This window comes from Patiria miniata, unplaced genomic scaffold (assembly GCF_015706575.1).
Source record: "Patiria miniata isolate m_02_andy unplaced genomic scaffold, ASM1570657v1 HiC_scaffold_27, whole genome shotgun sequence".
In the NCBI taxonomy this organism is placed as follows: Eukaryota; Metazoa; Echinodermata; class Asteroidea; order Valvatida; family Asterinidae; genus Patiria; species Patiria miniata.
In genome coordinates, this window is record NW_024037066.1 from 8,854,784 (window position 1) to 8,881,385 (window position 26,602).

General features: G+C 39.3%; 1 protein-coding gene across 1 annotated transcript in view; it reads right to left on the reverse strand.

Annotated features, from left to right (window-relative positions):
- Positions 1 to 26,602, reverse strand: part of LOC119734462 (stereocilin-like) — a 45,200-nt gene that overhangs the window by 11,996 nt on the left and 6,602 nt on the right. The window contains exons 6-17 of the mRNA XM_038207968.1: positions 26,210 to 26,365; positions 17,155 to 17,324; positions 16,332 to 16,512; positions 15,997 to 16,115; positions 13,983 to 14,103; positions 10,029 to 10,155; positions 9,222 to 9,334; positions 6,895 to 7,059; positions 6,222 to 6,395; positions 5,629 to 5,726; positions 4,551 to 4,668; positions 1,648 to 1,766 (exon numbers count right to left, since the gene is read on the reverse strand). Coding sequence (XP_038063896.1) covers positions 1,648 to 1,766; positions 4,551 to 4,668; positions 5,629 to 5,726; positions 6,222 to 6,395; positions 6,895 to 7,059; positions 9,222 to 9,334; positions 10,029 to 10,155; positions 13,983 to 14,103; positions 15,997 to 16,115; positions 16,332 to 16,512; positions 17,155 to 17,324; positions 26,210 to 26,365 — 1,661 coding nt within the window. The remainder of the gene's footprint in view (positions 1 to 1,647; positions 1,767 to 4,550; positions 4,669 to 5,628; positions 5,727 to 6,221; positions 6,396 to 6,894; positions 7,060 to 9,221; positions 9,335 to 10,028; positions 10,156 to 13,982; positions 14,104 to 15,996; positions 16,116 to 16,331; positions 16,513 to 17,154; positions 17,325 to 26,209; positions 26,366 to 26,602) is intronic.

Sequence of the window (26,602 nt, forward strand, 5' to 3'; positions counted from 1 at the left end):
TCAGTTGCCACTTGTTGTCAACAGTAACTCTCCTGAAGATGGTCTCCTGAAGACGGTCAGAGCATACTGACCGGAACGTCGAGTTATACCTCCGGTTCTTTTCAGAACCATTCTCTTAGTTGAGAAATTATTCGCACATGGTGTTTCCGCAAACCTTTCATTATTTAGTATTTTTTTTTGTCGACAGCTGTTCATTGTTCTCATCCTTTCAGCAGCTTAAAGGCCTTTAATGTTATAAAATACTTAATGAAAAAAACAACTCCAGCAGCCCATAATATCGATCGGCGTTCCCAATTTTAACCGGCGCGCTTGGTGTGCAACTTTTGATAGCGGCATGCAGTTGCAGCTGGATCTAGATCCGGATAGCAAAAGTGGCAACGCCTCTTCTGGAGTATCACCCCATTGGGGGTCACAGTCGGTTCTTAGATGCGCCGGCGTATGTGCGTTGTCAGTCTTTCTTTAAAGGATGGTGTAGAAGGCCTGGTGCTATGATGACAGCAGCTGGCGCATGTAAAACTTGACCAGCGTGTTTTGAATAATCAAATATGCGGTCGAGTGCAGTTTCGAATAGCCGAATACTAAATCATTCGAAACGGACAGCCCTTGCAATCAGTAAAAACAAATTGACTTTCAGTTGGACAATGACATTGACTGGAGCTGGGTTTGCACCTGCGTCCTCTGCAACCTCTACCAACAGTATTGCAGTTCCTCGTTATTTCAAGGTCTATGTTCTAGGGGCGCTAGTCAGAATCAAACCCATACATGCCATGTTGAGCCAGAGATCATGCCCAAGGTCAAAACACTAAAGCAACATATTAGGAATGTTGCAAACCTTGAAAATAGGAAAAAGGGATCACTCAGAGAGGATACAGCTTTTTATTACGAATTTTTCAATTTTTTTTTTTTTTTAAAGCTGGAATGATGAGCTGTTTCTTAACTGTCACAAGTGACCTCACTCTCACTTCATTTTCATTTCGACAAATTCCTCTTTCTGGCAAAATGAAAATAAAAAAATACAACAGAAGGCACGATCATGGGCGTCGCCAGGATTTGTTCCCCCAAATTGTTGTTCTTTCTCTAGCATATTCTCAGTTTATCATTTTTTTGCGGGGTGGGCGGGGGACATTTACCCACCCCAGCCCATTGACACCCCTGCAGACGCCCATTTTGTAAATGTGTATTAAATTAATAGTAAATATGACTTCACACCTCTTTTCTTTTCTTTCTCTTTTCGTTTTTTCTTCCTTTTTTTGTTGTGCTTTTCCAGGAGGGGGGCAAGTGCCCCACCCCCTGGCACGTGTAGAACTTGACCAGCGTGTTTTGAATAATCAAACATGTGGTCGAGCGCAGTATCGAATAGCCGAATACTAAATTATTTTGACCCATCCTGGCGACGCCCATGGGCATGATGACAGCCAGCAGATGGAGGAGAAATCCTTGAAAGCATAGCTTGAATAGGGAATGCTTTTACAATAAACGCATTTAGAAAAGGATTATGGCAGAAAGATAGACGTATGGAACAGAACCACAAAACATCTCAATGCAATTCTAGATGTTTTACTTTCAAACCTGTTGCACAGACACGCGGTCCAATGTTGACGCAAACTTAACCTTGTTTGTCTATCATCGTGGCTTTCATAACCCTACCTTAACTCTTTAAGCAGTTGTCCCCTCAGCGCAGCAATCTCAATCTCAGTGAAGTCGGCAGTGTAATCGTCGTGGGCCGCGGAGAGAGAGGCCTTGATCTTCTGGTGAGTGCAATCCAGCTGTGCCGAGGATAACGGATTAAGGAACGGGATTAGAGTAGGAAATCTCTCCTTGATGTTGTGATAATTAAGGTAAATCTGTTGCAGTGTTTCCGCTGATGTAGATGTTTTTAAAGATGCACTATTTGTGTCTTTCAACCAGTTAATTTGTTTTTTTCTACAGACTTTTCAACTTGTACTTTTGATTATTTTCAAACAGATTTTTTTTTTTTTGGGGGGGGTGTTTGCAACCCTCTGAAAAAGGCTACTTTATTCTGGGATTTATTTTATTTGTTTTCATCCTATGAAAACAAATAGTTAAGTTAAAAAGTAACTATTCCATAACTGAAAGTGTGTCTCTTTTTGCATGCATAAATTGTCTCATTCCAAAGTTTAAAAATGTGTTTTTCAAAGATACAATTTATTTTTTGAAGTAGAAGCTCAATAATAGCGTGGGTGGTAAACCTTTAAGCTCTTTGCTTACTGTAAGCTGATATACCGACTCAAAATGGCACGCAACTAGAGTGAGGCATATATAATGGCTGAAATGTCACAGCGCATTGCTTAATACCATCTGATTAAAGGCAGCTTAGGGAGTTTACGACTGGTGCTGTTTTGTAAGCACAGGTGTAATGCATCCGTTTGTTATTCTTGAGACAAGACAGAACGTTTTTTCTGTCGGGAGAGCAATGACTTGTTGATTTGCAGAGTAATTGCATTTTGTTGTTTCAGTGAAAAAAATCTGTGTAAAATAAAAAATGGTTATTTGTCTGTTTTTGTACACCCACAAAATTATAAAACTAACATCCCTCTGAAAGATTTTTGTCATAACAATGTAATTAATTAATGCTATTGAATCTTATTTTTATGCTCACTGATCAACACTTCGTGATGGTAAATGATGATATCTGTGCAAAAATGCCATTTGAGATTCACTTTAACTATTTATAATTTTAGCATAGCACATATTAACAAAGATAAATTTCACCACAAATTTTTTTGTACATATTAATTTTTTAACATCGACTGCAATGTGTACACTCCTGGGCCCATAGTGCTGGTTAACAGTTAGCAGAAAAGTTGTGCTTACAATAAGCAGAAAATCATGCTGCTGCTTAAAGGGGATGTAGAACATTTGCTGTTGCTGCAATTTTTAGAAATAAATGGATTAGGAGGATTAGTATGTCATAGCAAATATTGTTAAACTGACTTGCTTCACGTTTTGGGTTCGGAGATGCTGGATAATCCAAGAAAACCAACCATGTTCTTGTAGTCTGGTTCCTTGACTCCACTTAAGATGAAACAGAACAATTTATAGACTTTGGGGACTTCTATATTGTCACCTTCACTGACTTAGGCAACTTTTTCCCTCTGGGGTTAAGTGGACTTTTGCTGTGCTTTAACTTAACGGTCTCCATGAAATAGACAGAGGCTTTTTTTTTTTGGTAAGCACAACATCGGCTAGGCAGCGCTATGAAATTTGGCCCTGGTTGGTTTGGAATGACCACTTTCTCTGGGGTCAGGACTGAGTGGATGATATTGGCCATGTACGTGTTTCATCTCAAATAATCTTCTCCCCTTCATCAGGTGAACATATTGAGTGGCAGATTTATCCATGGTCAGTGCGGATTATGCTAGATTGTGATCGGGTGACATGCAGGATTATGTCGTCTGCTGATGATGTTCACAGTCTTCGTGAAGGCCGAAGGAAAAAATCACAAGAGGCTGACTTAATCTGTGGCTATGCATACAGTTTCCACAAGAAACCTGCATCTTTTGTCTTTTATCCATTGTATATAGGCAGAGATTTTGTATTTTGTTTGTAGTTTGTATTTCACAAGAAATTATGTGTTATATTCTCTTATATTAGTGATGTTCTGTAAGGTCGATGGTACAAATTCAGACAAAGGCCAGTAGTGGATGAATAACCAGCTATTGTAATTCAGTCCAGCTTGTTCACAAATTTCCTGAAACAAAAAAAGTGCTTTAAGTGTGAACATGCAAATGAGCCATTAGAATTGTTACCACTTAAAGCCCAAGTCCATCATTTGCAGCTATCCAAAAAAATTAACCGGCGTAATTATTGTTGAAAAACATCCTGGTTGAAAGATAGTAAGGGGACTAAACTCCCTGTGAAATTATCCTTTCTGGCAAGCTCTCATTTTGAAGAAATCAACGAAAGAAGGCATTTCCAACGGTGCTTCTTAAGAAGCACCGTAGGAAAATTTAAATTAGTTGTTCGTTTTGTTATTCGGCGCAGCGCGCACAAGCATTGGAACGACGCACAGGCGCGCGCGGTTGCTATAATTCGTTGGATCAGTGCGCAACATCGCGTAAAGCTGCAATTCAAAACAATTCGAAACATGATTTAGCAACTTTTGATTTTAAATTGAGATCCTAGAATGCTGTTTTTCTCGGAATATGAAGCTGAAGCTGAGCTGAAACTTCATCAAGTAAGTTGTTCAGTATCCTTCATTAGATTTTGAACACTTTTGTTGCTTCAAACGAACAAAATGCACTATTTACAAATGATGGACTATAGCTTTAATTCCTTTAAGCAAATTGACCTATCGACGAGTTGGCCACGCCCATTGGCAAATTTTGTACCTTAAGTTTTGTTTGTCACAGACGTTGTGCGTTTCGCGTCCATTTGTATATATGTAATTGGGCAATGTTTCACAAGCTGCGTTGACGCGATTTTACCACAATCGGTCAATTCCAGTGCAACGGCTCTTTTGGTATCCATGAATTTCCCCTGTCCCCCCCCCCCCCAACCTTAAGTTTGGCCAGCTATTTTATTCTTACCAGCCTTGGGGACCATCCTTCCTGTTCCATCATGGCACCAACTGTCGGTAGGATGTCATCGGCTACAAAGCCTTCGACGTCATCGCAGGACATCCCTTTGGCCATACTGCCCATATACCTGAAATGAAAGAGTTAATTTCAGTTCAGTTTGTTTCCATAGTACCAAAATATCAATGACAACTGAATTGGAGAACAGCAGAAATAACATTTAGAACAAAGTTCAAGCCAACAATAAGTATGGAAAATGTGTGATGCTGCGGAGGGGCCCATAAAGCTTGTAAGGAATGGGCTCCTAAGTATGCATGTGCATTGAGCCGAGTTGATTTGTTTTGGTTTTTTGAGTGATTTTTTTTTTAATTTTGTTAAATATTTTTTTTCTGTTGTGATTACTTTTTGCAAAAAAAAATCCTTCCCCTGAACAATGGGTAATTATAGGCCTGTAGGGCTTAATGTACATGCTGCTAACTGCTAACAATGGAAATTGTAAACTTTAAGATTTTAAATCTGGTAAATTGTAAATTTTATAATTTTAAATCTAGTAGAGTCATCAATCATAAGTCAATTCACTAGTCAGGTGTAAGGGCTCCTTTGGAAAGTACTTTTTTTTATTTGAAATGGACTACCCTCAGTAAAAAATAACAAGAACATTAAAAAAAAATATTTTAAAAATAAAAAATGTTTATCAAATGTAACATCACAAATCAATCAAAAGTCAAGCACCATGCAGTCACATCACACGTCAAATTACAAGTCAAATCATTAGTCAAATCACTAGTCAAGTCAAATCACAAGCTATATCATAAGTCAAATCATAAGTCAATCTACAAGTCAAGCATCAGTCAAATCACACGTCAAATTACAAGTCAAATCATTAGTCAAATCACTAGTCAAGTCAAATCACAAGCTATATCATAAGTCAAATCATAAGTCAAACTGCAAGTCAAGCATCAGTCACATCACACGTCAAATCACAAGTCAAATCATAAGTCTGATCACAAGTCAAATCACAAGTCAACTCAAAATGTGCAGAAGGGTTAGAAGGATTACAAGAACAGGAATCAGAAGTAAGCCACTGCACCTGATTGTAGCCGGAGTGAGTAGATCAGCTGAACTCCCTCCCTCACCTTCACTGCTGCCAAGAACTTCATCCTTGAAACATCGGAACAACTTCATGCTCTGAACAAATAGGAAGAAATAACAGACATTTTGTTTTACTTTTCCGGACTCATACTAAACCTGCTATGAAGACCTTTGTGAAGGAATACATTGCACACCTACACACAAGCCTATATATAGACCTATGAAAACAATTGATATTCTTTTACGGTTAGCAGAGCCTAGAAATTTGGTCCTGATCCAAACATGGCATATGTTACAGAATTGCTCCAAGCCAAATAATTCTGAAGATTTGAATTAAAAAAATTAACGTGCAGTTCCATGTTTTGATTCAGTTAGGAGCAACTACAATCAAAGATTAGCTGTTGTAGTTAGTGCTGTAGTCGAGGCCATCACAAGTCCAGTCACAAGAAAATCACAAGTCGTTTCAAACGTCCGGCCACAAGTAATAATCTATGACCACAAGACAGGATGCCTAGGTAACAGTTCAGCATGTGTGATTTTGACTTGGGACTTGAGGGGAGACTTAACATCAACATGCCGGTGTATAGTTACCTGTCCCTCCGTCCAGTTCATGCGTCCAGCCGCGGCGACACCCGTGGAGTTCTCATCGGCTGCGGCAGTGAAGTTGGCCGTGCAGAGCGAGTCCAGGTCTCTCAGCGGAAGCTCCTTGACCATGTCTCCCATGTCCTGGATGGCGTCCTGGATGCCACCTGGGGCTTCCTTCAACTGGGGATAAAGACGGCACAATTACAGGTTTCTGTTGAGTGGTGGATCTAAGAGAGTAAAGGCGATTCATCAACCCCGAAACTGTTTCTGGAACTTTTCCAGAGTCCAGTCGTGGTCATGCATTTTAACAGCATAGGTGGGGAGATGGAAAGGGAGATTGGACATCATTCAATACTTGGAGTCGCTTTTTCCTCTTCTTTTCAAACTCTCTCCCCACTCCACTGATGAGTCACCACAATGTGACCCTCTCCAGTGAATTTTTACAACATTAAAGGCAGGCCATAAAACTAAGAAAAGACATTATAAGACAATATTACACCAGTAAAAAATTCAACATTAACTGAGAACATAAAACAAGTAATGTTAATGACTTTTACACAGCATGTTAATGAGGACATAAACTATAAAGAATGTCAACGAAGGGGAATCACCTGCAACATTTACTCAGGACTGTCACCCAAACCCTCAATCATACAAGGGCTCATATACTGGCCCATACCTGCTTGATGATTTCTCTCTTTTGTGTCTTCTTCATTTTGTTGGCATTGCTAGCGAAGACATCCATGGACTCCCTAACGTCTTGAGGGTCCATGTGAGCCAGGTCAGAGGTTGACAGTCCCACCGCCAATCCCTTCATCTGTCTCACCTCATCAGCACTCATGGACTTTGCAAATGAGGGGAAAAGTAAGAAAAAGGACGCAGTTCTGACAAACGTTTCAATGTTTAGCCACAAATGATTGACATTTCTATAAATGACATTGTTTTTCGAAGAATTCACATTTGACAGGTATCCTGAAAAAAACAATTTCTCCAACAGCAAAACCTTATCAAAACTAAAATTACTTAGCAAAAGTTGATAATAAGCAGGACAAATTCTTTTCAGAGCTGAATATCTATACTGACCAGTAGTTATTACCACATGGTGTTACCGCAAACCAAAACGAAACTGAAACTCCACCATGCAAAGCCTAAAATCTTAAAATCCTTAATCTCATCGGCACTCATGGACTTTGCAATGGGAAAAAAGTGACAAAAAGTATAGTACATTCAGGACACAGTTCTGACAATATATTTCCATGTTTAGCCACAAATGTTTGACATTTATACGACTGCCTTTTTTCCCCTAAGAATTCAAATTTGTTATTACCACATGGTGTTACCGCAAACCAAAACGAAACTGATACTCCACCATGCAAAGCCTAAAATCTTAAAATCCTTAATCTCATCGGCACTCATGGACTTTGCAATGGGAAAAAAGTGACAAAAAGTATAGTACATTCAGGACACAGTTCTGACAAATATTTCCATGTTTAGCCACAAATGTTTGACATTTATACGACTGCCTTTTTTCCCCTAAGAATTCAAATTTGACAGTATAGTTCGTCTGAAAATAGCAATTTCTCCAACAGCAACATCCTCAAAAGCCATTCCGCCCTGACAACAAATTTTGTTTTTCAAAGTTGAACAAATAAATTGACTGAAGTAGGGTTACTCCTAGAACTATGGTAGTGGAGCCTCATAGATTAAGAACCCCGCAAAATCGTTTTCAGCACAAAACACTAATTAAGTACAAAAACGTCCATCAAAATGCAGACATTTCCCACAGAACCGCTGCACAGTTTGCCCCCAAACTCCGTACTAAACCTCATGACATACTCACGTAATATGCGAAGAGCAAACATCGCTGGATTTTGTCGGTTTTTTGGCCAAAATGATGAAAACTATGCCCTTTCCGCACTGAGCCAACCTGACACTTGAAACGTGCACGCATATGATCCAGCGATGATTTTCGGTTCGCTCGGAGCGGGGGGGTACGGTACTTGCACTTGTACGCATGCGCATACTATCATTTCGCTTGTACCGTACCCCCGGCGACGCGCTCCGAGCGAACCGAAAATCATCCCTGGATCATATGCGTGCACGTTTCAAGTGTCAGGCTGGCTCAGTGCGGAAAGGCATATTTTTCATCATTTTGGCCAAAAAAATGACAAAATCCAGCGATGTTTGTTTTGCGCATATTACGTGAGTATGTCATGAGGTGTAGTACGGAGTTTGGGGGCAAACTGTGCAGCGGTTCTGTGGGAAATGTCTGCATTTTGATGGACGTTTTTGTACTTAATTAGTGTTTTGTGCTGAAAAGGATTTTGCGGGGTTCTTAATCTATGAGGCTCTCATAGTTCTAGGAGTAGAGCAGGGTTTGAACCTGCGTCTTGCCACCTCCGGATTGCCGTTCCAGTGCTCTCTCCAGCCCTATGTTGCCGATTCCCCAATTGGTCAAATTTGTTGGAAAAAAAATTGTTGAAAAAAAAATAAAATAATGCATCTAGTCAGTTTCCCCTTGTGTAAACAAAAAATATTGGAAACTCCACTCCTTTAAGTTGGGTCCAAAACCACACAAATTACCCCCATCATACTTCTGGTACCAAGCAGTGTACAAATAATAACCACACGGCATGCATCCTTTTATCAGGTATTTTGTGTAAGCCTTAATTTGAGCAAACCTTTTTTAAGACTGAAAAAAAAAACACATCTTAAATGAAAATGATGCTGTTTAGGTAAATAAAGTAAAAAAGTTATCTTGTCCTAATATCATTGAGAATGTTGCATAAATTTACAAAAAATCTAGAGTTAGTAATCAAAAAGGCGCATTTATATGATAACGGTGCACTCAAAACGTATGCCTGATCTGGATTTCTGAATCTTTTGAAAGGGAATTTGTAATTCCTTGAAATTCAACTGACTTATTTTTGACCTTTTTCCCTAAGGGGGAATAAATGTTTGATGGTTTGTTCTGGATAGAAATGCGTTTCCTGTTTTCAAACTCACAGTATCCCGACTGCCTCTGGCCTCGCGATACTTTTCAATCAACACATTCCTCTGGCGAGGAGAATATTCTGCATCAGCGATGTCAGCTATTGCTCCTTGAACGACGCTTGGGTCTACAGTATGCAACAAGAAATGGACAGCTGCCATGGAAATTCTATCAACTAAATTCCATTTGTAAACGATGCTTTCAAAGTACTGATTACGAGTCATTATCAATCACTAAATCATCTCAGAATGCAATTAGTTGTTTTCACAATCATCAAATGTGAAGCAATTACCAATCAAATGTGTCAATAACCAAATTGGAAATCTTTTGAAGAATAGCCAATCTAAATTTTTGTCATTTCAATATATCCCATCAAAAAGAGTTTAGTTTAAAAGAATCATTCGTGAAACAACAATATACACAAGCCAAATCCCAACAGCGGATCTTAAGGGGGGGTTACGGGGGTTGAACCCCCCCCCCTCCCACCCACCGTACAGCCGTTGACTAATGTTATATCATCTTATTAAAGATGAATCATGTTAAAGATGAATTTTTTAAAGTCATCTCCATAAGAAAAAGTCCTATTGGGTTGAAACTTCGCATGTATACAGGGAGAGTTATATGTGAGGTGACATCATAATAATCATGTGGTTTTGTAATGAAATTTTTATATTTTTTTTTATTATTTAGTACATCTCGAGAACAACTTGTTTTCTTTTGTTTTGTTTTCTTTTTGTGGTGGGGTCACTGAAGGGTTGGGGTGACTCAGAGTATAGTGAAGGATGTGCCCCCACCCAAAAAAAATGCAAACAGAATATTACCAAGTTGTTCCAGGTCGTTGACCTCCAAGCCACTGGCTGCCCTCCCCATTGATCTGAAGTCCTCTGCTGTCCAGTCGTTGACTGTTCCTCGGCTCTCCTTCAAGACTCTGGCAATCTCCTTAGTTTGCTGCGAGGAGGAAGGGGTAAAAAAGGGAGCCAAATGTCATGGACCTGCATGCTAAGCAGAAAACCAAGCATATATTTTCTTGCAAAGCAAAAAACAGCCATGAACCTATCACAGGCAATTGCATCCCGTGACATTTTGGGTGACCAAGCTGTGGGAACAGGGGTGCTGTGGGTGCTGCAAGCACCGTCCACCCCTAACTTTTTGGATTGGGGGCGCTGGAATAAGTGCCCCCTGGCAAAAATGTGTTCCAGTACTGGGCTTGCATATCTGTTTATAGTATATTTTCTCGGTAAGCAATAAGCAGCCTTGAACCAAAAGCAGTAAACATCCAGTTACGTTTGGCTGGCGTAACCTAGAAATTTCTGTTTATTCTATTTTGTTGCTAAGCAAAAAGTAGCTGTGAATCATTGCACAGGCAATTATACATATAACATGACATTTTTGGCTCGTAACCGAGAAATTTCTGCTTAACATATGTTTTAGTTATTAAAGCAAAAAGAACCTGTGAACCATTACCACTAGCAATACACATCCAATGATATTTGGATTTTCTGCTCAGCGTTTTATCTTGACAAGCAAAAAGTATTACACATCCAATGACATTCTGGCCGATGACCGAGTTTTGCTGAGCAAGTCTATTCTGGGCTCAGCGAAATTTCTATGCCAGATGTAATTAGCTCCATTGACCCATACTGACATGCATACAGCATCAATTGCAAATGGCACTGGACCGAATAGTTAAATCTAAAAAATTAAACTCAGAAGTCATATCAGCTGGGACCGATCACATGGACCTACAGAATAAGAAAAAAAAACATAAAACAACAAAAATGGTCGAGCAAAGAAAATTTTGCTTTAGCAGAAGCTCCTAGCTGACATGTCATATGATGAATGCTGCTCATGGCCAGTTCTGAAAGGATTTAACCTAATCACATCCACTTGCTAGGCAAAATTGTATATGTTGAAATAGAGCCCTGGTTATACATGTAATCACTTCTTGACAAAATGGTTCGCTGCTCGGGTAAATTTGTTTGGCCTCAGGGCCAGAGTTTTCAGGTCAAAGATATACGAGCAGAAATTTTAGAGCTGGGAGTACAGGAGGAAACCCCGGGGAACAATTCTGAGAAAATCCCCTGCAAACTAGAAGTGAAAACTACTCTGAGATAAATGTGCATCCCCAGTGGGAATCAAATATCAGGGTAATCTGGTAATCAGTAATATCTCCTGCAGGAAGATCAACATGTAACCTTCTTCACAAATTGAGAGTTTAAATGTCAGGCTTTCCATGCCCTAGGCCTACTTCTTTTATTCTTTTAACTGAATCAAAAATGCCAAGACTTCTATAAGGGTTCACAGACCGTACAGTGCTTGACTTTATGAGCTTCTGTCTACGTATTTATCAACAATTTTTTTTTTGTGGTGAGGATTTGAAAAAAAAGGGGTTTAATAATTGACTGTCAATTTGAAAATTGTCTATCCAATGATGGATCGAAATGTTGAAACCTGTTATTATGTGAATTTCTCTAGTGCACTGGCATGGGCGTCAATCAGTGGGGGACGGTGGGACGTGTCCCTCTCACTTTTTAAAGTGGAGGGGGGATATCATTTTTTTGCCCCTCCCCTCCCATTTTTTCGTCCCTTTATAAAAGTTGAGCACTTTTCAACTCTGGCAAATTTCGCAGGTTTTTTTTTTAGTTTTTCACTTTATGAAAATTTAACTTCCCAGGTGAGTGCTCCCTGATATTTCCCCTTGGAAACTTCCAAAATTCCATGAGAGATATTTTAACTTTAATTATAGGTTGCTGGGAAGTCGAGAGGTGGTGTAGCACAGCCAATGGTTATCGTCTAGAGAGGTAATATTCACACTGCATAAACACTAAAAAGCCACCACAGCATGTCAGTCAATTAATGGACACAACTTGGGCACATGGCACAAGGCGATACACGAAAATGACAAAAACCTTTCCCTTCTGGGTCACTGTCAAATTCCCTGAGTTTTTGCTAATTTTTGGTGATTTTTTCCTCCCAAATTTCCTGCGCTTTCCCCGACTTAAGGAATAATAGAAATATGATTTTCAGAGTGGCTTAGGAACCCTGATGTGAAGTATGACCGGCCATGAATCATACAGTAACACAAATCCAAAAGGACATGCAGTTTTCACAGGGATGGGGATTTCGTGCAGTCTCCACAATACATGTCTGTTATCTCAGGTACCTTTTACATGGATATCTGGTAGCCAACAGAAATATAGCTACACTTGGCAGCCACATAGAAATACAACTGAATCAATGACCTTCACTGTCAAAGACTCCAAACTCTCTACTCGATCTGCTGTGAAATTGATGTTCAAAGTTGAATTAATAACAAACAAATAAACCTGGTGAATGAAAAAAATATATTATTCTGTGAAGCCGTTTACTGTTGGAAGATATAACTTTCTTCCCTTCTCAATTGTCAAGACTCATTTGACTTGCATGATTACCCATCGCTTCTGTCAGATAAAAAGGAAAAAGTGTCACGCAATATCCGGGAATTTTAATACGATCGTCTTGAAAATCTTAATTTTGAAGATAACTTTCTTCTCTTCTCAATGGTCAAGACTCATTTGACTGGATTACCTATCGCTTCTGTCAGATAAAAAAAAAAAAGTGTCACGCAATATCCGGGAATTTTAATACGATCGTCTTGAAAATCTTAATTTTGAAGATAACTTTCTTCTCTTCTCAATGGTCAAGACTCATTTGACTGGATTACCTATCGCTTCTGTCAGATAAAAAAAAAAAAAAAGTGTCATGCAATATCCGAGAATTTTAATACCATCTTCTTGACAGTCAAAATTTGCATAATTTGTCTACTCCTCCGTCACAATTTGAGTTGAGATTTGATTGATATTCACAAGCCTGCTCAAAAAGCACACCAGAAAATCTAGCAAAATATTCCTGTAGGGAAAATAAAAGCAAATTTTACAAGACTTGGTATCTTCGGAAGCATTTACAGGACATAATAGAAACTAAAAAAAAAAATTAAGACATAAATATGACTTATATCTCATATTTATGACTTATTATTAAGTCATATTTGAGACTCAGAATGAAACGACAGAGAATATTTCTATTCTCTCCTGGATGGGATGCCAGTCCATCCCATGTTACGTACTCCCCAGCTATACTCCTGGGTGGAGAGAGGCAAGTGGAGGTGAAGTGGCTTGCCCAAGGACACAACATGCCAAGCAGCTGGATTCGAACCCTAGCTGACCCTCTGATCATGAGTCACTAGCCCTAACCACTAGACCACACTCCCCACTACAAAGCAAGTAGAAGCAGCATAAAAAAATGTGTGATATTCATAATTTGTGCGAAATTCATAATTTGCACTGATAGGGCTCATTTAATATTCAAAAGTTACTTTGATACTTGTTCGAAATTTGAAATTTGCAATAGTTTCAATTTTTAATCAAAATTTGCACTGACATCAATTTCATATTCACAATATACACTGACTTTCGAAACTTCCACCGATCTTTATTTGATGGTCACACTTTTTTCTGTCATGCAATCAATATTCATGGAATCAAACTTATTGTCCAGCATATGAAAGTGGCGATGGCAAATATACGTGCACAAATGAAAAGAGCAACAGAGAACTCAACGTGAGGATTACAACTTTGCGACTGGCAAGGATTGTACAGGACTTACGGCTACAAATAAATTTGTCACTAGTCATGTTATTGAAGTGTTAAATTCAATCTTCTCCAGGTCCTGCAGGCAGAAATCTTATCGTCTTACTGACATTAAGACTGTATACTGTTACGAGTTGTATTCTTTACCTGTTGATGGCCACGTCCGTCTGAAGGCAACAGCTCCTTCAGCAATTCCGGGGAAGCAAAGGCTGAGGCGGGGGCAGCTCTCAGCTCTCTGGAATCCAGAAATCTTGTCATCTTTCCAAGACTGGGACGAAAACGAAAAGTTTTTGGGGGAACATAAAAATGTGTGAATTTTTTGGGAATTCACAAGCAGGGCAAATACTAATAAAGTGAAAATTTGCTAAAAATCACAAGAATATTTGCTTTATAGCAAAAATAGGTTAGTAGCAAGATTGCCCTGTGACAGATAGACAAATGGAAAATAAAACAATACAACACAATACAAAATGACAAGTAAATATATTATGCGATGAAACTGCCTAAGATTGATTCCTGGTTGATATTTCCTGAGGACATTGCTATTATTAGCAATAGTTTAAGCTCACAGCTTCTTAATAAGAAGTGAAGAGTTTACTTCCAAAACGCGATATAATCTATTTGAAAAAGGAGAACTTTTTTGCAAGGTTATGAATTTTTAAAGAATATAAACAGTATAACAGCTGTTTCTGTACTTCATTTTTCGGCTTATTGTATTCTTAAGTCTTGTTTAAGAAAAAAACAGCTGTTGAAATTGCTTTTGGGCAGCCAGGAGAGAGCAGGATTCTAAGAGGGAACAAAATGGCGTATATCGCGTGTTGGAAATAAACTCGTCAAGTGATCAAGGAAAGGCATCTGCTGACCTGAATGTCTTGTTTTCTTTATCACATTTGTTTTGCTTCATCTGCTTCATTTACAAAATGTAACAATCATTTTGACACAGTTTTCAAGAAGGGATGGGCATACGTTGGATGCAACCTTAAAGAATACCTCTCTGTGAAATCTGTAAGGTTTGAATTGCATTGCGACAATTATGTTCACTTATTTAAAGTGAGCTTTTCAGAAATTCTGGCACCCTTGTGCCAAGGATGCAGATTGCACTGATGAAATCTGCACAAAACTGCCATTTATTCCCTAACTGTGCAGTTTACATCTTCCCCTGCAAGTGCAAGGACACATCACAAATTACATTTCAAATCCCAAGTCTCAAGTCTCATTTCAGAAATACTTTAAATTTGGTAAAAAATAATTGAAGCTCCCTGTGGATTTCTAGCCATTTGGAGTCACGCTTCATTTACTGGCGGTACCTTGCAAGGCGGATCGAGCTAAACATCACAAGGCCAGAGCGACATTGGAATTACCAGCACTTTAATCAATCTTGCACAACCGAAATGTGTAAAGAAGTGTTACAATTTTTTACCCATATGAAGTCCATTATCCATAAAGGGGAGTCAGGTTGGCCGTGGCGGTACTTGATCCTCGCCTTCCACTGTGACCCGAGTTCGAATCCCGCCTGGGCCAACACATGGCTTGGGTTTTCAGGGGAGGAGGGTGCTGGGCTGGATAGCGAGTGCATTCATAATTTGTGACATAGTGATCTAGATATGGCAGGTTGAAACCTTAATCTGAGTATCACCCGTTATCCATGGAGCCCAGTCTCCTGTATATAACATTTGATATATCTTAGCATGCAGATTTAAGCGATCCCGCGCTTCAACCAATCGATTCGACTTTACTAAATCGTGACGTCATTTCATTCCCAAATCAGGACTATTTGTTTGATTGGTCAATTTGAATGCAGTACGTGTTTTGTAATACAACGGCCGGGCACAGATCTATAAAACCAACATACATGTAATACAGAGCGCGTATCACCCCAGCCTTTGTTTGCAGTGTCTAGGTTTTTTATCCATGTCTGTGACGCGACAACTGGTGAATGACGGAAGACCCGATATAGAAAGCGCCCCCTGATTGTGGTCAAAATCTATAAAGGTCAAGAGGCGGTTGTCTGCATAATTAATCAGCAAATCTGCTCACATATCCCATGGCCCTTCGCCATGGCCTATTACATAGCCTATAGTTACAACCCTGTTCCAGCTAATTTCTTTGTTATAACAAAGAAATTCTGTTAAATTGGTTATTATATCAATCGGCAATTTACCTCTGTACTTGTTCCAATGTCCAGCGCCATTCTGGCAAACCGGCAGCAATGTTGATCACGGCTCTAGCTTGCCCTCTGTCCAAGTCAAGCGACCCCAGCAATGACAGAAGGCTTGTGAACTGATATAAATAAAATAAACAATTATTCTTTATGGATCTGTAAAATTGTGCAAATCACTTATAATTCCAAAACCTGAAATTTGGAGGGTTGCAATTTGCGGGGGTGGGGTGGGGGAGAGAGGAAAGGGTAAAGGGGGTGTGACAAGGGGGAAGAGGGTCAGGGAGGTTAAAGCTAGGGGGGGGGGTTACAATTAGCGGATGTACAATAAAGCTCACATTTAATTGTCCAGGCTGGATTTGTTTGAGATCCTGTGGAGTGAGGTACGTCTGGAGAGGTCCGAGCGTGGTAAACTTGTCCAGGGTCCACGTCCCGATGGCACCCCAGGATCTCTTGGCTTTTAGCACCAAGGTCCTGGTGGCTTGGCCTTGGAAGCCCAATCTTGCAAATGCCTTTATGCTGGAATCAAAACGCAAAATAGAGTTCCGAGACTGGATTTCATTCTTGAGTTACGATAGAATTTTGGGGGTTAATTTTACCATTAGCAAATATAACCAGATGCATGAAGATCAAGACTTCTAGTGAAAAAGCCATTCTGAATCAATTTCAAAACAATTTTATGTGCTCTGCTGGGACCTGAGTTTTGCTAGTTTTTATAACACACAATACCCAATCATGATGCAGACTGACCTATAGCCAGCTGATTTCTGCTGATTTCTGTCAAGTGGTCGACGAGACATCTGCGCTAGTACAAGCAGGATGTCGTGGGTTCAAGTCCCACACAAGAAAGCTTGTCAGTTTCTCTCACAAGCTTTGTACAGCACGCAGCACAAAGTGCTATACATGTAGGTACAGTGCTTCTTAAAATTCCCAACACTTATAAGCCGGAAGTTGTGGGTTCGAGTCCCACCCGAACAAGCTTGTGAAATTTTCCTGCAAGTTCTCGGACAGCACAGAGCATTGAAAGGCCTACAGTATTCAAATTATGGGTGAAGGGCACAACCAGATATAAACAAAATGTACATCTTCCCTATCCGAATTGTATCCCAAATTCACAGCATTAAAAATTATGCATCTTATAGTGTTTTTTTTAAGACTCACACTTCAGGGAGAACCTCGTCGTTGAGCTGCTTGATCTGCTCGATGTTCAGGCTGGTCAGCATGGGTCCTAGTCTGGCCACCTGGCTGACCGTCCACTGGCTGACCGGTCCCCAGTGTCTATGGCAGGAGTCAATGACTGCCTTGGCTGTAGTGGGGTCTGGACTCTCCGTCTGATTGGGGAGAGAATGGACAATTAGCAACAATGTTAGATTAGATGATGTGTTTATATCTGCAGGGGTGGATCCAGGAATTTTCGCAGGGGGGGGGGGGGTTTCATCAGCAAAAAAAAAAAATCTAAAATGTAGACAGGGTTTTTTCTCCGGACACTTGGACTACGAAAATCAACGTGGGGGGGGGGGGGGAGTACCATACTTTCAAATGCGGCGCTGTTCAAATCTGATGATTATTAACACTATCATCATAGAATAGTGTAAACATACCCCTAAACTAAGCTGGCTCTGTCCGTAATAATAATAACTCTGTCTGGTAATATTTATATTGTCTGGTGACATTATTACCAATAAAAATAAAATGGCCGGGTGTCGGGGGGGGGGGGTTGCTCTTTTTTTGATACTTCCTATGGAAAAAAAATTGACCCGGATCCGCGTCTGATCTGTATTTATTTTAAAGTTAAATGAATGATGATCAAAAGTTACTTTTTCTGTACAAATTCTCTATTTTTGTTTCTAAATTCTAGGTGAAATCCACTGATGAGCCACTACACATGTAGTGTAATTTTAATATATTTGAAAAAGTCTTCATAATTTAATGTCCTGCTTTTAAGAAGCAAGATTATGCCCTGTATTTACTTGAAATGATGAACTGAACAATTATGAATTGGCTGAGTGACCTTCAAATTTCTGCAGGTTTTTCATAACAAATTGTGTCTTTCAGTTTTAATATTCAAGATTCCTTTTTGGAATACAAACCGAGTCAAAAACTGCAGAAGTCTGAGACATTTTTCAGATGACTTTTGTCTATTTGTGCTCACTTTGCCCCCGTACACTGACATACTGGAAAACAAAAAAGTGTGCATAATCAGACTGTTGCAGATATTCATAAAAAAAATAATTCATGAGTGTTATTAGACCCATGCATTATTCCAAAGGCAATACAAAATTGGACACTTGTATTAACGTAACATCTGTGCTGCAATTAGCATGCAGTGTCAGGTTTACTATTTTCACCCATTTGCATAAAGGCAGTCATGCTTGTCTTGTTATGTGTGTGCCCTGTCAACAGAAAATGAGCATGAAGTCAGACGTTGTAAAGGGAAAATACAACATTTGCAAACATCGAAAAATAAAATGACCAAGTTTTTACGAAATACCTTACAGGATGTTGGTAAATGACAGTCCAAAGCATCCTGTAAAATTATGGCACCTGGTGTGAAGTCATTTTCAAGAAAATTATATTTTTGTTTACATTTCCAACGGTGGTCGGCCAACCACCGTAGGAAAAACCTAACTATTTTTCACTACTGCTCCAAATTTACCATTTTTTTTCAGTCCAATTTTGTTTGCTAATTGGTTTTATGTTCATGAATGGGTGCAGGTCAGCTAGACTGGTCCCTAAGCGTACAATTTTCCGGCATCTGTAAATTGATCCATTTCATCTTCAGTGGAGTCAGGGAACCAGACTACTTGAACATTTTTATTGTTCTTGGTTTTTCCAGCATTTTCGAAAACAAAACTTCAAACATGTCAGTGTAACAATAATTTGATCTATTATACTAACCCCTCAAATAGTTCATTTCTGAAAATTACAGCAAAAGCCAATGATGTACATTCCCTTTAAGAATTGAGATGTTTAATTTTTCAGAACCCGAGCTTTCTAAAGTATAACCTTTGGGGTTGCTGAATTAAGTATCGGAAATATCGATACCACCATAAATTGAAGTTGTTATGGTAACTTTTGTGAAATTGCAGAAAATGGCATTGAAAAGCCCCTCTGTACAGGTTGACCCACAAAAACCTAACAATCGAAAAACAAATTAATGAAGGTACATGTATGTTGCATGTGGGTTTTGGAATATTTTCAAATTACTTCTTCAAGTCAGAAAACCAATCTACCATACAAACTTTATTTCATTCAAATCGATGCATTAGAACAAACGCTATGCTTCCTCGAACCCAAGGGTTGAAAATCGTCTTGGGCCACTTTCCTTGAAAGTGAGGAAGCGTAGTTAGAGAAACACACAATGGATTTAATTCCTTTGTTAGAGTAACGTGTGACTTATACTCTACTGGCTTTGATCTGTAAACTTGATAAATAAAAAGAGTGGCCCATGCCAACTTCAAGGCCCATATTGGGATTGCTGTAGCTTTTGAACAAAACATCTTTAATGAAACCAGCTATTTTTTCATTTGTAAGACCAATTATTGTACTCAGCAATGCATTAGACATGATTTAGAATACTACATGCTATTTTCTGAAAATGTCCAATTCGACTGGTTTTTTTTGTGAGACAACCTGTATTTCTATAAGCACTAAACAGGCTTGAGCTTTCTCTGCCACAACCATTTCATTTCTCCACAACCATTTAATTTGTATCTAGAGTACCATATGTAAAGGGCCTGTCACAATATGCGCTCTCATAAATTTAATAATCGCAGCGAGGACGCAAGAAAATGACAACTTTCTGTCTCAAAGAAGCTCAAGCTACGCTCATACTGTGCTCTTCCCGCGCTTACGATGTGTTCAACTCGATGCGATTGTTTTGAGCATGTTCAAAGACCTTTGCGCTCATCGGAGACCATTAAGACCCTTTGGCGCCCATCTGACGACCTATGTAGTTGTCGCTGCGATCTAGTAGTTGCATGTTGTTGCGCCCCAACTATTTTTCAAGGACGCAGTGAGAGCGCATATAAGATTGCAGACAGTGTGACAGGGCCTTAAGCTGTTGCTACGAAACCCCTGCAAGTTTATTTCACTTACGTCAATCATTAACGTGTTGCCCTAGTCTAAGGGTTGCCCACCACTTAGCTCAGGATAACTTTCTGATTCAATTACAATCCAGTTACCATCATACATGTAATTGGACAATACGCATGCAGGGCACATCTCCTACAGGTTGTCCCACACAAAAAAACGTAACAGTCGAATCGGGCATGTTTTCAGAAAAGTGGGGGTAAGATCGTGTCTAATAACTGAGTAGAATAATTGGTCTTCCAAATACTTTTTAGTTGGTTTCATTAGGATGTTTTTCAAAAGATACAGTAATCACAATACGGGACTTGAAAAACCACTCGGCATGGGTCACCAGTGTTGTAGTCGAGACCGGATAGTCCGAGACCGAGACCAAGACCGAGACCTGAAGTTGCGAGACCGAGACCGAGACCGAGACCAGCCCCTTCAAGGCAGACCGAGACTGAGACCGAGACCGAAATGGTCCGAGACCGAGACCGCGGATAATAAATAACAATAATCTAAATAAACAACAAGACACTAATTACAGCTGAACAGTCTGTCCTTGAGATGTTGATGTTCATGGGGATGTGAAGGAAGTGATTGAAAGTTAGGAATCACTTGTAACTGCTTAATTGTGTCATGCGAGTGCTCTTCGTGTTTGCTTCATGCCATAAATTACAACATGGCAACAGAATTCGTTATTGTCACAATCAAAAATTGGAAACAACCTTTAATTAAAGAAGGGGAAAACCTTATTTGATGAACTCCATATATTTCTGCCACTTTTTTAAAAATATTTTTTTTTGAAAATATTGTTTAACTACCAAAAGTGTAAATCTGATGAAGAAACTCTAACTTAGGAGTACGACAATTTGTACTAGTTTTTGCAAAACTTGAACATGTTGAAACTTGACAAAAGTAAAAAGTTAAAGGTGGATGTTTCATGTGTTATAGGAACTCGGACCCTAAACTCCACAGCCACCCCTTGGTTTCAGCAATGACCACTAACGGATATTTAAATGCAACTTTAATTTTACATTGGACCTCCTCAGTAAACCTGATTCGAAAAAAATTTGGAGCAAGAAAATATTGATTTATTTTTTAAAATTTCAGTCATGGAATATAGATTTGTACATGTACATGTAGACCAAAAAATTGAGAGATGGTAGCCAGATATGGATTGGTCTGCCCCCCCCCCCCATCCCTCTTTGTGATTCTCCTTCCAACCCTGCATGTTTGTGTGTCCCCTACATGTTTGTTTCTTGTTCCTCTGTCATTTACCTCTGAAGAAGGCCTGGCTAAGGCTGAATTGTAATGCCACTTTATTTTTGTTTAATGTCAATAGAAGATTGATGAACCATATTTGCCTGATCTATCTTCTGTTAATCTGCCCGCCGTCATCATCGTCATTTATAAGCCTTTTTGAGAATATGGCCGACACAATAGAAGGGCGCTGTACATCACAAACTGAATGTGGTGGGTGAGATGCACTTTTAGGATTCATGGCTCAGTGCGCACGCCTCATCGTATCGCCCGCATAGCTTATTGTGATGGCCGTAAACAGCATATAGCGATTAATGGAACACAATTCTTCTCGACTCATGCAAATGCAATTGACATAATTTAGGAAGGAGACGAGGCAGGCAATTAGACTCTATTTTTGTGTGACCATGGCAGTAGCTCAATTTGTGTTTATCACAGATGAAAAGATGAGTACATGGCAAGTCAAAAAGAAAGTGACCGTATGATAAAAAAAAATGGCACGCTCCATTTTGTAAAAAATATAATTGGGATAAAGAAAATGTTATTGAGTAGTAACTGTGAACATTTCACATAATTTGCATACTCTATTCCCAAGTCGTGTCTATTTTAATAAAGAGATCACAAAATCCAGCCGTCCACCACTTATACCAATTTAACGGTCTACGAATTGATGAATATCCATATAATGGAAAAAAAACACGTTTTTTTCCCGCCTCCACGAATAAAGGAAAAATTGAACAGGAAAATAGAAAACAAATCACCAATATTTCTAGGGAAAAAGAGTTGAATTGTTCCCCATATTCAAAATACAAAATCTGACAGTAAAAATAATGTTTCAGTCTTGATTCATAAGATTTAAATCTCAGTTGTATTTGGAATCAATGAGGATCGATGGTTATAAAGTGCTTGTTTCAACAGATCATCCCACAATAAAAATGAGAAATAAGAATAGGAGCAATGGTTATTGGACTATGCCTCACTCACTAGAAAGTGAAGAGAGACATGTCCATTAGCATCACACTGCAGTCACATTTGCCCTAAACTGATTCTTTACTTAACCCTAAAAGGGCCGGGGGCGGAATCCGCCCCCCTCACTTTTTGGCTGCATGGTCTCGACTCGAGACCAGCCAAAATATCGAGACCAAAGGGGACCGAGACCGAGACCAAGACCACAGCTCCCGAGACCGAGACCGGCAAAAAGTGGTCTCGAGACCGAGACCGAGACCGGTCTCGAGACCTACAACACTGTGGGTCACTCTTTTTATTTATCAAGTTTACTGATCGAAGCCGGTAGAATTAAAGTCACACGTTATTACTCTTGAACAAAGGAAATAAATCCTTTTTGTATTGCTCTAACTGCGCTTTCAAGGAAAGTGGCCCAAGATTTGGATAAAGCATGGCGTTTGTTCCAACGCATCAATTTGAATGAAATAAAATGTGTATGGTAGATTGGTTATCTGAATTTAAGGGGTAATTTGAAAATATTCCAAAACCCACATGCAAATACAGGCCTAAATTGGTTTTCGACTTTTCAGTTTATGTGGGACAACTAGTAGTATTACAGTGGATGAACAGTCAACCAATAAAACAGGATGGAAAAAGGTTTTAAAGATGTTTGCTAGAACAAACCAATGGGAAAAGGTAGAATGCAGCTAGAAATTATAGAGATTGAGGTTCATCTGAAAACCAAGAATCGACCATCCCTCATGGCTTTGCCCCACTGTACAGCAAAATGGCAATTTCCCACTTTATGCTCATTTTCCGGTGACAGCTAGGGCACATAATTGTATTAGATTTCTTTCCCTATCGAATTATGGATGCACTCACATGATAGATTTTATGCACAGCCAAATTCAAAAACCTAAAATATTTTTAGTTTGGAAACTCACATGGGGATTCTCCGAAGAAATTGAAGATTGGGTAAGGCTGCATTAGTACATGTTTGTAAATTTTCATTTCCTGCTAAAAGCTTTTGCCAGTTCTCATTTTCTTGAGGAGGCATGTAAGCAGATGGGCACGTATTCCACTAAAGAAATTCTACGATGGTAGACGTGAACAATGTATACAGGGTGAGTAATATAAAAAGCGGAACCTAAACCTCAGAAAATATATTTCATATTTGAAAAAATATGTACCACCCAAAAAAATAATTTCATAAACTACATGTACTTTTAGATGAAAAAAATTTCTTAAATTGCTAAAACCCCTTTCGTCCACAAATCAATTTTCAAGAATCGTCGTCACAATTTTCTTCAAACATCACCAGCGACAAGCAGGGTTGTTAATAAAGATAGTGTGTACTTCAGTTGTTGACAGTTGTTGAAACAAGTATTCTGTGTCATTTTCTTTGTTGTTCCAAACAGTCAGAACACACTTGAATATTTTTTTTTTTTCGGACGAAACAGGTCATTACTTTCGCTGGTGATATTTTTTGAACAGATTGAGCAATTTCAGTAACTTTTTCATCCACAAGTAGTTTCTGAAATTGGCTTTCCAGTCATTATCATTTTTGGTGCTACATATTGTTTTCAATATGAAATATATTTTCGGGGTTTGGGTTCAGCTTTTTTTTTTGCTCACCCTGTAGATGTATCTGCAGATTTAATAAATGTGTAGCTGTTGTGAAAACAGGAAGGCATTTCAAAGCTTTCGAACAGTGGCGTAAATCTGTGCCGGCGCGAGTGGGGGGGGGGGATGGAGGATGACCAAAATCCAAAAATTGCTTGACCCTGGAAATTCGAAAAGCTGGGGGGGGGGGGGGGGGGCTGACACCACATGTAGACGAATATCAACTTGTACCGGTATATAGTGGTTTCAAATTTGCGCATTTTAAAAGATTTTGTTCTTCGTTTCACCACTTTTCAGTGCTATTGAATACATTTCGGTCGTTGGGATATTGAAAATTACCTCAAAATCAACTCTTTTTTTCTCATCATGCAAAAGTGGGGGGATGATTCAATAGCCCATCCACCCCTTATCAAAAAGTGGGGGATATATACCCCCCCCCCCCCCCCCCCCCCCCCGGGATTTACGCCCCTGCTTTTGAAAGAAACTATAGATAAAAACAACAGATTTACAGCAGTTGAAAATCACACTCAATTTTCCATTCAATAACTTGATAAATTTCAAATGACCAGTGAGGAGAAAAGAAAACTGAATTAAAGGTGGGGTGTTTGAGAGAGCCAAGGTCACAGGAAACCTACAGATAAGGAACAACTTCAGAAAAAGTAGAAAATTCCTTCATTGAACTTCAATAACTGTGCATTAACACCTGCATATTCGATTTGGGCAATGAAGCTTACTTGACACTGAGGGACAGATACCGGTATAATTTGATTATGTGAATTGTCCATTTTGTACTTATTGGCAGGGGAAACTGTCATTTCTTTCCGGAAATGGACGTTTTCCAACTAAGAGTTGAATAATTGACAGTTGATGCAAACCTAAGTTTGGACAGGCTTCAAGGGCACTTCGCAGGAAGAGGAAATTGGCAAGAAGAGCCCCAGGGGGTTGTAAACATCCGTAAAACTCTGATTTCAAAAATATTGTTTGTCTGCCAAGGTCAATATCAGAACTATTATAACATTCTGGAAAAATCCATCTTTAAAATGAAAGTCATGATCTGAAAAGGTTATATTAACAGTGTCACAAATATTTGCAATGTCACAAATACTGATGTCCAACTGCCTTTCTTTAAGTTCGTGAGTGATCATCTTTGTAAATCTTGCCCCACTCGATACTCTTACAATTGGAGGCACAGGCTTTAAATTCGGTTTGCACTAAAGTTAGCAATGTATATGTTTGTCTTATTTGAATGCAAATTTACAGCTGTCCGTTCTAACAAGGTTTTATCCATGAGAAGCAAACGGTAATCAAAAGTGAAAGTGCCACATTGCCAAGTTGAAGGAATTTGAGAGCCTCAAGGTTATTGATTTAATAACTACGGAATGGAAAATGAGAGAAAATGAGACGTGAGCTAGGTGACCAACGTCAACTGTATACCAAGTCCAAACACAGGGTAAATAGACATCTACACTTTAAGGCAGGAGGTCACAGGTTTTAGTTTTACAAGTTTTTCGTTATCTTTCAAAACAGTTCTACAGTGCTAATAACATCAAGTTGGTGAAGAGAAACAAGCATATAATTTAAAAAAAAAACTCTAGGGACCTTTTCTTTTAACCCAAAGATCTAGAGTCATGAAGCCAATTAAAGCCATACAGTGCTGGAGCAGTTTTGGGGCTATATAAACAGGGAGTAACAGACAGGGTGTGTTTTTGGCGGCACGGCTACCAAATTATGGGTTAAACAATGTGAGGATATGGGGTTAAAGTCATAATGTATTCAGAATCAGCGGCACACCCAGGATTTGGCTTTGGGAGAGGGAGCTCAAAAATTTTTGTTCAAATTTGATAGAAGTTCAAAAAAGTTCAAAAAATTTTGCCCATTTTTTTTTGCTGCAGAGAAAACATTGGGTTTTTTTTGGGGGGGGGGGGGGGAGGGAGACTTCACGTTGGGGACTCCACCTACACCCCTATTACACTACTTGAAGTAGGCCACATACATATTACCAAGGTCAAATCGTGGGCCAAAAAAAAAAACCAAAAAAATTGACAACCTCTTTGGGGGGGGGGGTTCAAGTCCCCCGAGGCCCCCCCCCTTGGGTTGTTTATAAACTCCATTCTGAATAACAGAATCAAACACTTCATCCTATTGCTTGACCAAGTTTATGAGGTAAAAAAAACCATGGAATTAAGTGTACTGAGTATGGATGTAAGCTTCTTTTCTCTCAACCATGGCAGATGTTAAGGATGACTCTTCCCCCCCCCCCCCTCTTCTCCATCCCCCTCCCCCCCCCCCCCCAAAAAAATGACAGATTTCTCACCTCAAAGTCAGTATAATTTCTTGACAGGGAAAGCAGCTTGTCAAATTCTTGGGGCCGCAAGTTGCTTAGGAGGTGCGTCATGGATTCGTAGGACATTTCGGTGGCGTCTGCGAGCTGTAACACCTCTGCAGCAGTCATGTTTTGAATGATATCTGGCTGAGGTCACAAAATATTACAAAGACTTACATTTAAAACCTGTTGTGTGTTTTGTGTTTTGATTTAATTGTCTTATTTTCTACCAAAATAATCTGTCATTGTTTGATATAATTCAAAACTGTAAGGGGAGAATGTAAAATTAATGTGGGAACTTGAGGTTTATCTGGAGGTTTATTTACAAGATTTAACCGGGTTTTGTGGGGCACCTCAGGGTAAAACCTGGAGTAACAGCCTGTA